The sequence below is a fragment of the Urocampus carinirostris genome, chromosome 14 (assembly GCF_059441175.1).
Source record: "Urocampus carinirostris isolate Australia breed hairy pipefish chromosome 14, RoL_Ucar_1.0, whole genome shotgun sequence".
In the NCBI taxonomy this organism is placed as follows: Eukaryota; Metazoa; Chordata; class Actinopteri; order Syngnathiformes; family Syngnathidae; genus Urocampus; species Urocampus carinirostris.
Genome location: NC_142362.1, coordinates 19391903 through 19406125, shown reverse-complemented (window position 1 = coordinate 19406125; position 14223 = coordinate 19391903). Strand labels below are relative to the sequence as shown.

The 14223-nt window shown below is 38.4% G+C and overlaps 2 protein-coding genes across 4 annotated transcripts in view; one reads left to right on the top strand and one right to left on the bottom strand.

Moving 5' to 3' along the window:
- The window catches only part of lrch1 (leucine-rich repeats and calponin homology (CH) domain containing 1), a 42624-nt gene extending 38930 nt beyond the window's left edge, over positions 1 to 3694 (top strand). For both annotated transcript variants that reach the window (XM_088352629.1, XM_088352630.1), the window contains one exon: positions 2374 to 3694. In XM_088352629.1, the coding sequence (XP_088208755.1) occupies positions 2374 to 2463 (90 nt within the window). In that variant the 3' untranslated portion in view covers positions 2464 to 3694. The remainder of the gene's footprint in view (positions 1 to 2373) is intronic.
- A 3872-nt stretch (positions 3695 to 7566) lies between these two features.
- Positions 7567 to 14223, bottom strand: esd (esterase D/formylglutathione hydrolase). Of its 2 annotated transcripts, none has more exons than XM_088353053.1 (9): positions 14058 to 14223; positions 12232 to 12299; positions 12072 to 12160; positions 11440 to 11538; positions 11241 to 11365; positions 10692 to 10811; positions 9816 to 9914; positions 9570 to 9737; positions 7567 to 7808 (listed from the first exon to the last, which is right to left on the bottom strand). In XM_088353053.1, exons 2-9 carry the CDS (start codon positions 12297 to 12299, stop codon positions 7728 to 7730), a joined length of 849 nt encoding a protein of 282 aa, XP_088209179.1. In that variant the 5' UTR covers positions 14058 to 14223; the 3' UTR covers positions 7567 to 7727. The 2 variants fall into 2 exon arrangements, with proteins under 2 accessions (XP_088209179.1, XP_088209180.1); XM_088353054.1 differs by having other exon boundaries at positions 12232 to 12302; positions 14058 to 14216.

Below are 14223 nucleotides of genomic sequence, written 5' to 3'. Positions count from 1 at the left end.
TTCAAGGGTTGCTCATTTTGAGCCGCAATATGCTGATTTTTCATTTAACATTTGAAAAGGATTTAATAGATATCAAATAAGATACTGTCTTGTTTTTAGTTTTAGTTCTATCAGTGGAGTACTAGAAAAAAGCACAGCTAATGCAGCCGTATACGGGCAAAGGCAGATTAGCATTAGCACCGTTGAGTGTTGACCCTTTATTGCTAATTTTGAGGCGGCAAAATGACAATTTTTCTCTGAAAAATTGAAAAATATTGCATTGAAACAGTTGTGTTTTTAGCTCTTGTTTTATCATAAAAAGCACGGTATTTGTGGGTTGGTTTTTAATATTGAGCTGCAAGATGCCATTTTTGCACACTCCTTAGAATTACAACTTCGAATATAACAAAAGTGCCGATTTTGTTGAGGTAGTCATTAGCACAATCTATGACTTAAGAATGTTAAGTGGTCCCAAACACAACACCACCGTTTGTTCCGTGACTTTTTTTGCTATAAGATTGGGTTGGATTAGTTTTATGCTGAGCTTACTAGCTAGCGTGTGAAACGATCCCTTCCCAAAGAAGCCATAAGAAAAATGCTCAGATTTGTGCTTAGCGTATCCTAGAAAACTTGAACACTTGTCAGCAGAGTTTTAAACGTTTGGCTTTGCTCTTTATGAAAATGAGAGTTTGTATGTTATGTTCACTTTAAGGATGTTAAAGTGCACTAATAGATGCATTTGTGTGTTGTTATTTTTTGACTACTCGCACATTCCACACTCTCCTAAGTGTGTAAAATTGTACGAAAACCACGCCAAAAAATAAATAAATCAAAATATGGATACACCAAATTTTCGACCCCACAGAAATTCACCCAAAAATAAGCTAGAGTGATATTTTTCGAAAAGAAAACAAGAAAAACTGATGTTGTGTTGCTGTCACCTCTAAGGTGATGCGAGCCATGCAAAGCTGGCTTTCACTTGGGGGCACTACATCGGTGCTTATTTATATTTGTTCTCACTAAAAGATGGAGGTCAACTAAACATTTTCACAAAAGTTGGCGTGTCACTCTGATTCCAAGTTTTTGTTCGCCGCTAGCTAGACTTTAGCTATTGTTTACATGCTGGAGAAAAGGACGCGGAGAGAATGGGGGGAGTGATTTCATTGTGTAGGGCAACTCAAAATGGACACTATTTTTCTTCCCTTTTTGGGTTTTGGGGCTACCCTTAGTAGAAAAATAATGTGTGCTCCCTATCGGTGAGCCTCATGTGACGTAAAATAAATGCAAAATTCTCAAACTACTACTAAGTATTTTAAAAAATGCATGTTTTTATCATAGTTAATGCAAGCCTGCTTATTTTCTAAACCAATTATGTTTTTTTTACCACTACAAAGCGCTAAATAATAAACACTGTCCTTTTAAAGCATATGTGTAAAAGTCAAATGGACAAAGGCGAATCAAAATGTTGATGAAAAGCTGAGGGCCGGACTGATTTAATGATGAAATCTTTGCGCTTCCGTTATCGCTGGTTCACTCTTTCACGGGGAAATAAGATCGGAATGCCTTCCGCACAACCGAAAAACGTTTTGAGAGCCAAGTTTCAAGCCAATTGGCCAGCACCCCTTGACTTGAAATCTCCATTATGGATTGGCCAATTCATATCAGAGCGTTTTTCTGACTGTACTGTGACTGTACACCTGCTCTGTGTTATTCTACATCTCGCTAAAAAGTTTTTGTCCCGCTCGTTTCGTACTTCCGCCTAAATGATGCATCTCTCTCTCTCTCTTTCCCACTTGCTCGCTCTCAGTCAGCAAGACTTTTAATCAAGGTGCGCCCCAAAAAAATATAATTTAAAATACGTACCGGGTTTGAATCTGTTCTCTCTGTCACAGTCAGCAAGTTCCTTTAATGTAGGCGTGCTCAAAAAAAAAATCGACTGATTTAAAATATGTTGTGGGTTTCAAATTGCTATCTATCTCTCTTCCTCTACTTGTTGGACTTTCCTTTTACGGGGGGTTCTGGTCCCCATTTACAGCGAAAACTGCTCTATAAACAACCATAAACAACACTGGAGAGGTATCATATAGTGAAAAAATACTCAAAGATTCTTTGTGTATGGTACAACAATGTCTCAAAATCATCTAAGTGAAAACTTTCTTCCGGATGTGGCCCGCGGGCCTTATCTTTGACATATGTGCTTCAAAGGTAAGGTCCAAATGATTTCAGTGTCAATGATCCCATTCAGGTGGGATGGAAACAGGGTTAACTTTCCACGGTAAGTACAATTCTGACGAGAAAACTTGAAGCCTGCTGAGAATCTGCAAAACTTTTAAACCAAACGAGATCTGTCCCTTTTTTGAAGCTAGGATGACCTTTCTTTTGATGCTCTTGCAGGACAAGCTATGCCTACCGCAGCACATCCTGGAGGAGAAAGGTGTTTTCAAGGTCGGCGCCATGGTCCGGGCCCTGCTGGACCGCACGTGACGCTGCCCACAAAGACCAGGACCGAAGTCCTCCCTTACGCGAAACACGGGAGCAGATTCTAACTTTGCCGGATCATCGTGTGAGACCGAGACTGAAGAGAGCCTGCCAAATCACCTCTTACGGATTCTCCAGAAGGTTTTCAAAGAAAATCAGGCAGGATGCTGTGGAATCGTACCACATACTTGTCCCGCTTGGCCACTTTTTACAATTTAAAGTAATATTTCTGCTATAGTCAATGGGAGGTACCCAAAAAAGTTGTTCTAATTCCATTTAATATTACCATTTGCCTCAAAGGGGCTGCAACAAACATGTGACTTTGAAAATACAGTAATGTCGAAATATAAGGACATTTTAAGCAGCAACAATATCATTGGCTAAATTTCCATGCATAATCTGACTGGGAAGGGAATATTTCTTGGCAGTATTCCGATGATGTAAACACGCATTTGAACACAATTGGGTCAAACTGCAAGGTCAGGTTAGTCCTTTCAATTTCTGACTATGCATGCATGTATATGCATTGGAGTCATCCTTGTTTTACTCATCCAGGTCTGATGCCGCAAAGCACTATGGTATTTGTAGTACAGAGAACAACCATATACGTAGACTCCGGCTTACTCGCAAAAAAAGCCTCACGTGTATTGGTTGATGTCTTCCAAATATTTCACTTTTATTTTAGAATGAAATAGAATAGAATTGTCTTTATGCTCATCTATATATACACGGTAAAACATTGTATGCAAGGAGATTAGACACAGCACTCCAGGGTAAACATGTAATAAAGACTTAAACAAGATAAGACTGTCATAATAAATAGGCAAAGAATACTTACAATAAAGAGCTTAGAAAAATAGTTATAATAATAGTGAAAAAATGAAAAAAAAGTGCATCTGTCACGACCAGAACGGAATTAGGACCCAGATGCGTAACTTTAACCACAAGTTTATAGAGATAAAGAGGAAAGGCAGCGCCCACGATCCGGTGCTCGCTGGACGCTGGAAGCAAGCCGCTCACAGAATTGGAATGTGTTCCGAATGCAGAAGTGCATCTTCCAGAGCGGGAGATTGTGGTGTCGAGGACGGAAAATACAGGTCGATAGCCGGGACAGGAGAGCGAAAATGTGGTCGGGATCAAAAACAGGTCGTAAGCCGGGACGGGAGAGCAAATCGTAGTCGGGGTCAAAAAACAGGTCGTAGCCGGAGAGAAACGGGGAAATCAGGAACGGACGGGTGCAAAAAGCGGGACCGACGGGAGTCAGGGTCAAAGTGCTTGCCGTGTAGAAACAGAGGTTTGCAGACGGACTTACAACAGGCGAGAGAAAGGACAGAGCTTAAGTAGGACGGGGAACCAATCAGGAAGCCTGCAGCGGCTGGCGCCAAACGAGCGGGCACAGGTGAAACCAATCAGTCATCATGACAGCATCGTAATAATAGTGCAATGAAAAGTAGTGCAACAATAATAATATATATTCTCACAGTCTTGTCCGTTTTTGCCCCCCTGTAGCATATATCCCACAGTTGTATCCATCCAAATACAGTACAGTGTCAGTCTTTGATTTTGGCTAGCTGCATACAAGCACAACTTATAAACAGACAAGACCCAGAAATTAAGTTAAATTTTGGCGCAAACAAGCTTGCTAGTTGGTTAAATTTGGCGAGTTACATGAATGAAATCGTTCTTTATTTCATGTCTAAAGAGAAATTTGCAATATACATCTATTTACAGGGAGCAGGGCAGATGAGTGGTTAGCGCTTCAGCCCCACAGTTCAGAGGTCCCAAGTTCAAATCCAGCTGTTAGTCTTCCTGTGCGGAGTTTGCATGTACTCCTCGTGACTGTGAGGGTTTTCTCCCACATTCCAAAAACATGCATGTCAGGTTAATTGGCTGGTCCAAATTGTCCCTAGGTGTAAATAAGCGGGTGAGTTGTCTCTGTGTGCCTGGCTGGTAACCAGTCCAGTGTGTCCCCTGCCCACTGCCTGAAGATGGCTGGGATGGGCTCCAGTACCCCCGCCACCCTACTGAGGGTAAGAGTTGCCGAAAAAATGGATCCATTCACATCATGACGTTGCTCTCGCTTAGCCCTCATAATCTGAATACCAATATATGGGGTTATTCTTTTATCTAAAGGCATGTAAATAAGCAATAAATTGCAATCGATTGGTGTGAAGCCGGTCAACATATAGTGGATGTCCCAATTGTATCCATCCATATATACAGCCTTCTGTTTTGGCTAGCCACGTACAAGCACAACTCGTACTCAGACGATGGAGCTCACTTTTGCAGCAAACAAACACGATGCTTTCTTGAATTTGGGGGGGTAACATGAATGAAATGATTCTTTTATTTCACATCAAGGCTTCAATGCAGAAACAACAAATATTTACATCATGGCATCGCGTCACCATTGTAATCGGATTACTTTGAAACGCCATGTTTACAGGATTACTCATTTGTCACCAGGCATGGAAATAATTCTGATTTGTCTATAAATGCAATATTCCCCTTCCCATCAGATTAAAGTCATTGACATAAAAAATAGAAATACAACACATTTCCAAACATTCCTTTCATTTGAACAATTTTTGTACCAAAAAAGTATATTTGTATCCAGGTGACTTTGTATACATCAAAGATGATGAACTATTTTTGGCAAAAATATTTTGCTAGGGTGTTGTGCATTTGTTTTGCAATGATATTTATAGGGAGTTTTGGGGGTGGGCTTACAGACCCTTCTTTTGCAAAAATATATATATTGTGTCTTTTATTTTGGCTGTTTTTGATTCCAAGATTCTCATTGTTTCAAAATATAAAGTGACCAAAAGGTAACTCAAAGTCACAACAAATTCCTTGTGTTTAAAAATGTGAATAGACACATTTATTTACTTTAAAAATGATGATTTGCAATGTCTGTGCCATACTTGTGTCAAACTGCAAGAGGTTGCCATATTTATTATTGTTGACTGTATGAAACAAAAATATTTGGGGCAGGCTTCTTGTTTTATTTTGTGTTTCAAACTATATTTAATGGGTGCATTTTTTTTAATACAGATTATTTAATCATTTAAACCCCGGCGTGGATTATACATTGACCCCAAGTATGATTTATTTTGAAAAAACACACCATTGTTTTAAATAATAAGCAAAAATAATTGTACTGCTACATAAATAGTGTATTTCTAAAAAAACTCATAAGAGTAGAAAAGTGTTTTGTTTTTTTTTGTTTTTTTGCATGGCTTAAAAAGTTGACATGTATCCGCCATCTTGCTACTACGGAAGCCGGAAAGACAATTTAGCAAAGTTAGCTTATCCCAGTGGTGTTTTTAGCACCTTTTTAACAGTTACTTATGGATTTAAGCTGGTTGAACTTGTAGCTGAGTCCGATTTGGGCATCTTGTCATCTTCTACTTTGCTTTTAGGAGTCTTTTTTTCCTCCTCGTTAGCCACTTTGGTGCTAGCTTGTTGCTAGTAGCTAATATAAACTGCTACATGTAAATGAAGATAAAAGTCTTTTGGGCGTGAATAATGTAAATATTGTTGAATTTGGTGATTTAAGGTTTACTCACCCGCCATTTTTTGGTTACTTGTCGTTTTTAGTAGCTTTGTAGCTAGCGCTCGCTAGCCACAAGTGTTAGCCATTCAGATGCTAACTTATCACTAGCGACTCCATGTAAATGAAGATAAAAGTATTTGGGCGTCAAGAAAGTAAACTTTGTTGGGTTACTAGATTCAAGGCTTGTTTCCAAAGTCTGTAGTTTTATTGCCTTTTGTTGCCACTTGAATCCAGCTCAGCTTCACTCAATTTGGTAGATTTTTTTTTTTTTTTTCAAATTTATCTAAATACCTCGAATTCACTTTATCGTACTTTGACAATCGTCCTAACATACTGTATCTTGCCAAAACTGTTTTATTCAAACATAGAAGAAAACGTTTGGATTAATTTATAAAATTTTCGAATTGGTATCCTTCCGGTTTCCGTAGTACGAATCCAATCCTTCCACGCTGTTCCGTACTATAGCGACCTCAAGTGGTGAATTATTAGACAAGCACTTTAAACTAAAAGCACATAAAATTATTTTTAGCAATAAGACCATTATACAAGATTTATATACATATGTTAAAGGGACAGTGTGTATTATTTAGCGCCTCTTAGAGTTAAAAACGCTTAAAACAATATCGATTAGAATCATAAGCAAAACTACATAAACTATTGTATATATGTTGCATATTTTTTAAAAATCGTTGGATAAATTAGTTTTGTTTTTTTTTAACAAAAATGATCACCGTTAGGGGCCCGACATTTGTCAGCCATCTTTTTGAGGGGAACTCTACAAAACAACAAAATTCTGTCGTTTTCATCTTTTTTCTCTTATGCCTCTTTCTAATTGATTTTCTTCTGTTTTCTTTAATTTTTCTTCTTTTGTCCTTTTGTTTTGTTTTTAATTCTTTTAGCACTTGCTCTTTTCTTAATTTTTGCTTTTCCCACTAATCTAGTCTTTTTCTCTTTCATTTTCTATTTTTTTCCTTCTTTTTGATATTCCTTTCTTTTTTCAGTTTTTCCTGTCTTTCATTTTATATTGTTTCCTTTTCCTCCTTTATTCAAAGGAGCGGAAAAAAATATGATTAAAAAAAGGGTGAACTTTTGTCACTTTGAATCCCCGTAATTTGTATTCTTCCTCGGGCTTTTTGGCCCTCGTTTTTGGTTGATCAACATAGTTCAGCGACATCTATTGATCAAATATTACACACTGCCCCTTTAAGAAAAAAATCACCTCGTTTGCATCTTCTTGTGTGAGCGGGGGAACAACCAAAGCCACGCCTTCCATTTTTAAATGACAAAATTCCATCTCCAAATTTGCCTAAAATTCCTTTTTTAGCATATAGAATTGTGATATTTCATCAGCACTTTAACTTGTGGAGGACGTTTTTAGTTATTATTTTTCGTTCTATTGAAAAAAATACCGTGTAAAAATCATTATTTTTGTTGAGAATCCCAACAGGGAGCCATTTTGGACCATTTTGTTGAGCGTCTGGGCATGAAAATTCACTTCAACGCTACTGAGCTTCGTGTACATGCAAAGAAATAAAACAAAAATGAAGAAAAAAGTCTGTAAATTGATTTTAATTCCGTTATAGTGACTTGCGTCGTTGTCATGGCAACTCCAGCATCACAAACTGCTAAGCAGCTCGAAAACCACATCTTGACAATGAAGGAGCAGGACTTTGGTTTTACTCCGTTTTAAGCTAACATGGGACCGGCGCTCGTCTCAGGCGTTGAGGAACTTGGCGTGATGCTTGATGTGCTCTTCCATGAAGGAGTAGATGAAGAAGTAGCTGTGGTCGTAACCCTGCCGGAAGAAAAAAAAAACACTTAACAGTGAGCGCCCCCTGCAGGTGGGGAGGACGTCAAATGCTGTCATAATGATTAAGCGTCTGAACGTTTGGCGTCCTTATTAATGTCAGATTTAATTGTCTGATGCCACATCATTTAAAATACAAAAAACACATTTATTTTGTATCTTATTATTTAAGAAAAGTATTATATATAATAGTTTTTTTAAATGTTTTTATACTTTTGCACATTTTTACCTTTTATTTGTTTGACTTGCACTGAGAAAGAAGCCCTTCGCTTTAATGACAACAAAGGCCATTTATTCAAATTACAGTAGACCCCCAGGATATAATGACCCCTCTATGACATTTTCGCTGAACTATCTCCCACAATTCCCTTCCCTCGTTCAGTTCAGAATCATTGCAGCTTAGTGCGATACAAAACTGTATTTTTGTACTGTTTTTATTCTCTGTGTCTAAAGATGAAGTGATGCTAAAGGTAGAAGCAAAAACAGAGCTAGCAAACCCTCAGAATCCGCCGTAGTTTACAACACCAGTTTATAGTACATAAAGAAATACACAAGATGGCAAAAAAAAAGTGATGTTAAATTTATGCATAAACTTTCAAATTGTACACAGATTGGTTATTACAAATATAGAACAGTTGTATTTATATTATTTTTTTACATTAAAGTTATTAAAGGGACAGTGTTTTCATTTGACTACTAGTGCATTCGAAAACGAGCACTAAAAGGCAAAAAATAAAAGTTTTTTTGGGTACCCGTAGCAGCAAGATTTCCTACTTCATGTCAACTCCCTTTAAGTGAGGCTCGTGTTTTGTCAAATAATTACATTTTTTGGCGTTTTGTTCAATAAAAACATCTAAAAAATTCAAAATTTCTCGACCTACAAGTATTTTGAAAAATGCATGTTTACGATAGTGTAGTACTGATCATTCAAATCAATAGTTTCTTTAATGAAGGGAGTTTTTTACCACTAGAAGACACTAAACAAGACACACTGTCTCTTTAGTGATTGCTACTTTGTTGTTTGCAGTTATTGTTTAAGTGATGAGACATTGTGTAAGAATCACTCTCAACCTAAAATTGTGCTCTATCAAAATAAAAGACGAGAAATACAAATTAAAAAAAAAATGTTTCTATACAAAGACCAAATACTCTACTACTAAGAAACAGCTTCAAAGAAAAAAAAATCCTAAATCCGAAAATTCTCTTTCTTCATTCTTAAATGATTCTCAATGTTTGTAAGCTCTGAAAACATGATAACCATGGATACTAAGCTTGTGATGATCAAGAAATATGAAGAAGGCACATGGGAGTTGCATGACTATGACCAATCAAAAAATAAGGGGGTAATTAAAGCAAAGTCATCTTATACGGGCGTGACAACTCTGGCAAGTGGAAGTTTTTAAATTAGTTTTGATCCCTCCCCAAGTGCATCCACCCGCTACTCCAAGGTAGCGGCTAAATTCACGTCACACCAAATGCAAAATCATTTCATTTTTCCTTTAGATTTATGTTATATAATACACGTATTTTAACACATTACTACTTACAATTTACGATTTTGTTATTTGAATGTTTTTATTTTTGCTAGCATTAGCTAATTAGCATAGGTTTTTATTTCCTGATGATGCAATTTCACTCTGTGATCCCCACCCCAGAACAGATTCAAGTGGTATTCTAGGGGTCTACTGTTCATATTTTTTTACATTAAGTGATTTTGGGGGGTTTTCTCATTTGTCATCAGGTACATACGGGCTGCAGTCGGAAAACGACGGGTATCTTTTTTTGTGAGCAGGCGGCGATCAGGTTGTCGGGAAGCAGCTGGCTGGCGGACAAGAACTGGTCTTCGCGGCCCTGGTCCAGCAGGATGTCCAGTTGGGGGCCCGAGTAGGCCGAGGCCAGGACCGTGGCGTCGTAGGCCTTGGGGGAGGTCGCCCGTTAGTTCGCGTCTTCGGTTTGTGTGGAAAATGTGGTAGGGTTTTAGGGTTAAGGTTTTACCTCCCAGGAGCTGCGGTCGGGTCCCAGGTAGGCACCGAAGGCCTTCTGGCCCCACGGGCACTGCATGGGGTTGCAGATGGGGGCAAATGCCGACACGGTCTGCCATGAAAGAACAAGGTTTCAACAAGGGTTTGTTTAATTAAAAAAAACATTTTAGGGAGGAAGACAGCTAGAAAAGAGATAAAAAGAGAGGAAGGCAGCGAGAGAAAGAGAGAGAAAAGAACATATATAGAAAAAGTAAGAAAGAGAGAGAAAGAGCGTGAGAAAGGGAGGAACGCAAATAGAGAGAAAGGGCAAAAAATTGAAAGCCAGAGAGGCAGCAAGAGAAAAAAAGAAAAACAAGAAGAGAGAGAGAGAGAGAACAAGAAATATAGAACAAGTAAGAAAGAGAGAAACAGCAAAACATGAAAGGAAGAGAAAGAAAGAGCAAAAGAATGAGAGAGAAATGTAGAGAAAGAGAGGGAGAGACAGAAAGACAGACAGTGAGAAGGAGAAAGAGAAAGACTGGGACAAAAAGAGAAACATCAGGTGAAAGGAAGAGAAAAAGAGCAAGAGAAGGAGAAAGAACTGTAGAGTGAGGGAGAGAAAGAGAGAGACAGACAGACAGAAAGAGACAGAAACCACAGACAAAAGGAAGAGAAAGAAAGAGCAAAAGAATGACAGAGCAAAATGTATAGAACAGATACAAAGATGGAGAGACAAAGACAGAGGGACAAAGACAGAAACAGGTGAAAGTATGAGAGAAAGAGCAAAAGATGGGGGGGGAAGAGAGAGAGAGAGAGAGAGAGACAGTAACAACAGGTGAAAGGAAGAGAAAGAAATAGTTAACCCCAAAAACAATTTTGGCAGGTTACCAGAGACCATTGTGGCCCTTACCTTGTACTTTCCAGGGTTCTTGAAAGCGCATACGAGGGCCCCGTGGCCCCCCATCGAGTGGCCACTGATGGACATGCGCTCGGGATCAGTAGGGAAGTTGCCGTTTATCAGTTTGGGCAGCTGGGGGCGGAGCCACAAAACAAAACAACACAAAAAGGAAGCCATTTACGACAATAAACTACAAAATTGGGTTACTTCCCCTGCTTGAGAAAAAGGAATCGAAATTTTTCAACTCATGACTTATTAGAAAAATTAACATTGGTGTGATAGTTCAGGTATCTTTGCCTAATATTCAAATCAATAATGTTTTTAACTGAACGAAAGACTTTTGTACCACGAGGAGAAAATGAATAATATGCACTGTCTCTTTAAAAAAATTAAATTAAATTAAATTTAAAAATTTAATTTTGAATGAATAATAAATCAAAAGAAATATACTGATTTAAAAAATATATTTAAAAAAATGTAATCCAGAAAATAAAAAGAAATATATCATAATAAAAAAATCAAGCAACAAAAATCAAAAAAATTAATATTTTTGGTCCCAACCTCTTGTGTGACATAAGAGTACATTCTGTAGTTTTTCTTCCAGGGTTCTTGCGTGGCGTCCACGTAGAATCCGGCCCCGGTGCCCAAGTCCCAGCTGTCGTCCTCGCCCTCCACGCCGCAGCCGCCTACACAAAACGACGCCGTCAAACGATTGGTCGAGGCAGGGAAAGGGGGCGGGGAAAGGGGCGCGGTCACATACGAGGGCTGGTATCGGGCGCCACCACGATGATGCCGTGCTCGGCCGCCGCCAGTTGGCTGCCCGCCTTCGTGATGAAATTCTGCTCTGTGCACGTCAGTCCTAAAACACCCCCCCCAAAGAATGCCATTAAAGGGACAGTGTGTATTTTTGGGGTCGTTCATTAAAAGAAAAACTGTCTAAACTAAGAACGTACATTTCTCAAGTGTACATCAAACCTGGGCCTAAGTTCCTAAAAATATGTGCAAAATATTGGAAAAAATTGCACTTGCTCTCCAAACCGCAAAAGCGGGGTCTGCGAGCCAAAATGTTGAAAGAGACATAATAGTTTGAAAAAAAAAGAAAATACGCCTGGAGCAATAAAACCGGAAAAAAATACATCAAGGTGTATTTGAAAAAGATTGCAATTTCTCTCCAAACCACTAGAAAGAGCTCAGCACTTGGAGAATAGGCTTTTTTCAAATCTATTTAGAGATGAAGAACAACAAAATAGATACAGATGAGAGGATTAGCATTTTAGCTCATTACATGTATATAAAGGAAAAACTTTAAAAAGGCAGTAACTCTCCAAACCACTAGAAGGAGCTGCTGTTTTTTGACCCAAAAATATAAATAGATAATAAAAAGTCTCCAACCAGAGAGCCAGTAGAGGACAGGACACTTTTGCGTCTCTGCTTTGGGCGGGAGAAAGACGGCAAACTTCATCTTGCACTTGAGCTCCGTGCTGCGAAAAAAAAACCAATTTAGAACAAACTAAGGAAAGCCACGCCCTTAATCACCAAGCCCCGCCTTCACCTGTCGTGCTCAAAGACCTTCTGGAAGCCTCCTGCAACCTTATTGGATGAAACCTGAGTGAGCGCCATCTGCTGGAGGTCAAGAAAAATCACAGCAAAAACTGAGCTTCGGTCACATTCCATTTGTCACGCGCTGTTCCTTTAAGATTTTTCTTGGCAATCACGGTTGAGAAAATGGTTGGATCGCTTTTTTTTCATTTACTTTTTACCACGGAGGAGGAAGTCGACTAACTCTTGAAGCCCATCTTCGACAAGTAAGTTCAACTTAACTTTATCTCTATGGAGCATTTGATTTTATTTGATAAAATGTTTATTTTTTTAGTACAAAACAATACAGGTTACTTATATAAACCTTAAACTTACAAAATATAGCGCTGAAGCAACTTACGAGCAAATTCAACTTATGAACAATTGTCCGGAACCTATGTTGTTCATAAGTAGGGCAGCGTCTCTATATATTATTATTTTTTATTTTGGCAGGCTTTGGAAATTATTCCCCCCCGCCCCCCACCGCACCCCCCACACACACACTGATTTCACGGAAGAAGGTGTGGATTTTTTTTTTAATTCATGAAGTATAAAATTTCACCAAAATAATAGATTTTCTGAATTTTTTTTAACTTCAAAACAAGACATTTTAAAAAAAAACATTTAAAAAGTAAAGCTGCACTTGACCAGAGTCTCAGGTTTTAAGAGTTTGATTTATTTAATTATTTACACTGCAGTGTTAAACGCACTTTATATTGTTGAATGGTAAATGGTATATTGTTGAACGGTTCACTTTTGCTGTGTGAAAATACTTGAAGTACAGTAGCATATGTCTACTTCTGTAGTTGTCGGACTAGAGATTGTGATTTATTCAGTCGAGAAAAACTCACTTTTTATTGTTTTACAATCGGATTCTGTTGTGAACAAAATACTTGAAGTACAGTAGCATATGTCTACTTGACCAATCGTCTCAGGTTGTTAGAGTTAGATTTAATTTATTAAACTCGCTTTATATTATTCACTGCTGAATGTTGTTTCACTTTATTGTTTACAATTACTTTTTGTTGCACTTCAAGTTCAGAATAAATCTGTTGGTGGTGAGGTGCAATAAATATGACAAGAATCCATAACACATCTTCCTGTCTGTTCTATTCAACGGACTCAAATGCTGCTCGGAAAATTTCAAACTACTTGTAAATAGTTACTTTCTCTTGTAAATAGTTAGTTTTGGAGTAATTTGGTTACTAACTCGGTTACTTTATAGAAGAAGTAGTGAGTAATTATAATTCATTTTGAAAAGTAACGCGCCCAATACTGATCAAACACAATGCGACTTTTATTTTGATAGGGTTGGGAAAGTGACAGCTTGCAAGGAACAATCACGCCCCCCTTTTTCTCTGCCTCCTCTCCAACCGTTATAATCTAATTGATTCTAAAAAAATCGAAGCGTTTGCAATCGATTATCGATCTTCAAACTCAAAATAAAAGCATGTTATAAAACGGAAGCACTTGAACATGCATTCAACTTGTTTTCCTTCTGCACGTTTCAAAGTCCAAATGGGGACACGCGGAATGTCACGCACGCTGCAAATTTTGTTCGCAAACTCTTGTAAATGCAAAAAACAGGACGCCAAATTACCGCAAAAGCTTTACACGAAGCGTTATTGTCTAAGAGTCAGCCCAAGTCGGTGCAAAAGCATCCGAACCGGAACAGAACTTGGCCAAACATTTGCAAAGCGAGCTAGGCTGGGACTTTTATAGAAAAACCTTTTACAAAATAAAGATCACTCGGTTCTGTACACCAAACCATAGGGTCCACTGCAAGCAGCCGTGACGTACCTTGAGAAAATTCTGGATCTTAAAGGTCCAAATGTACCCAATGTTGAGCTTCGGGAAGCTAAAACTGAGACTTCTCCACAACAGGCAAGCTAACCGAAAACTGATGTGTCGTTCGCGAACGAAAGAGCTCCAGGAGCCGGCTCTTGGGAGTGGAAGAAAGGGAGCC

What these genes read in the sequence shown, in the direction of transcription:
- esd (XM_088353053.1), bottom strand. Translation starts at nt 12,299, where the DNA reads ATGGCGCTCACTCAGGTTTCATCCAATAAGGTTGCAGGAGGCTTCCAG. An exon ending in TGTCCTCTACTGGCTCTCTG is followed by an intron (nt 11,539 to 12,071) that starts GTTGGAGACTTT and finishes GGGGTGTTTTAG; the next exon opens with GACTGACGTGCACAGAGCAG. An exon ending in AGAACCCTGGAAAGTACAAG is followed by an intron (nt 9,915 to 10,691) that starts GTAAGGGCCACA and finishes CTTTCATGGCAG; the next exon opens with ACCGTGTCGGCATTTGCCCC.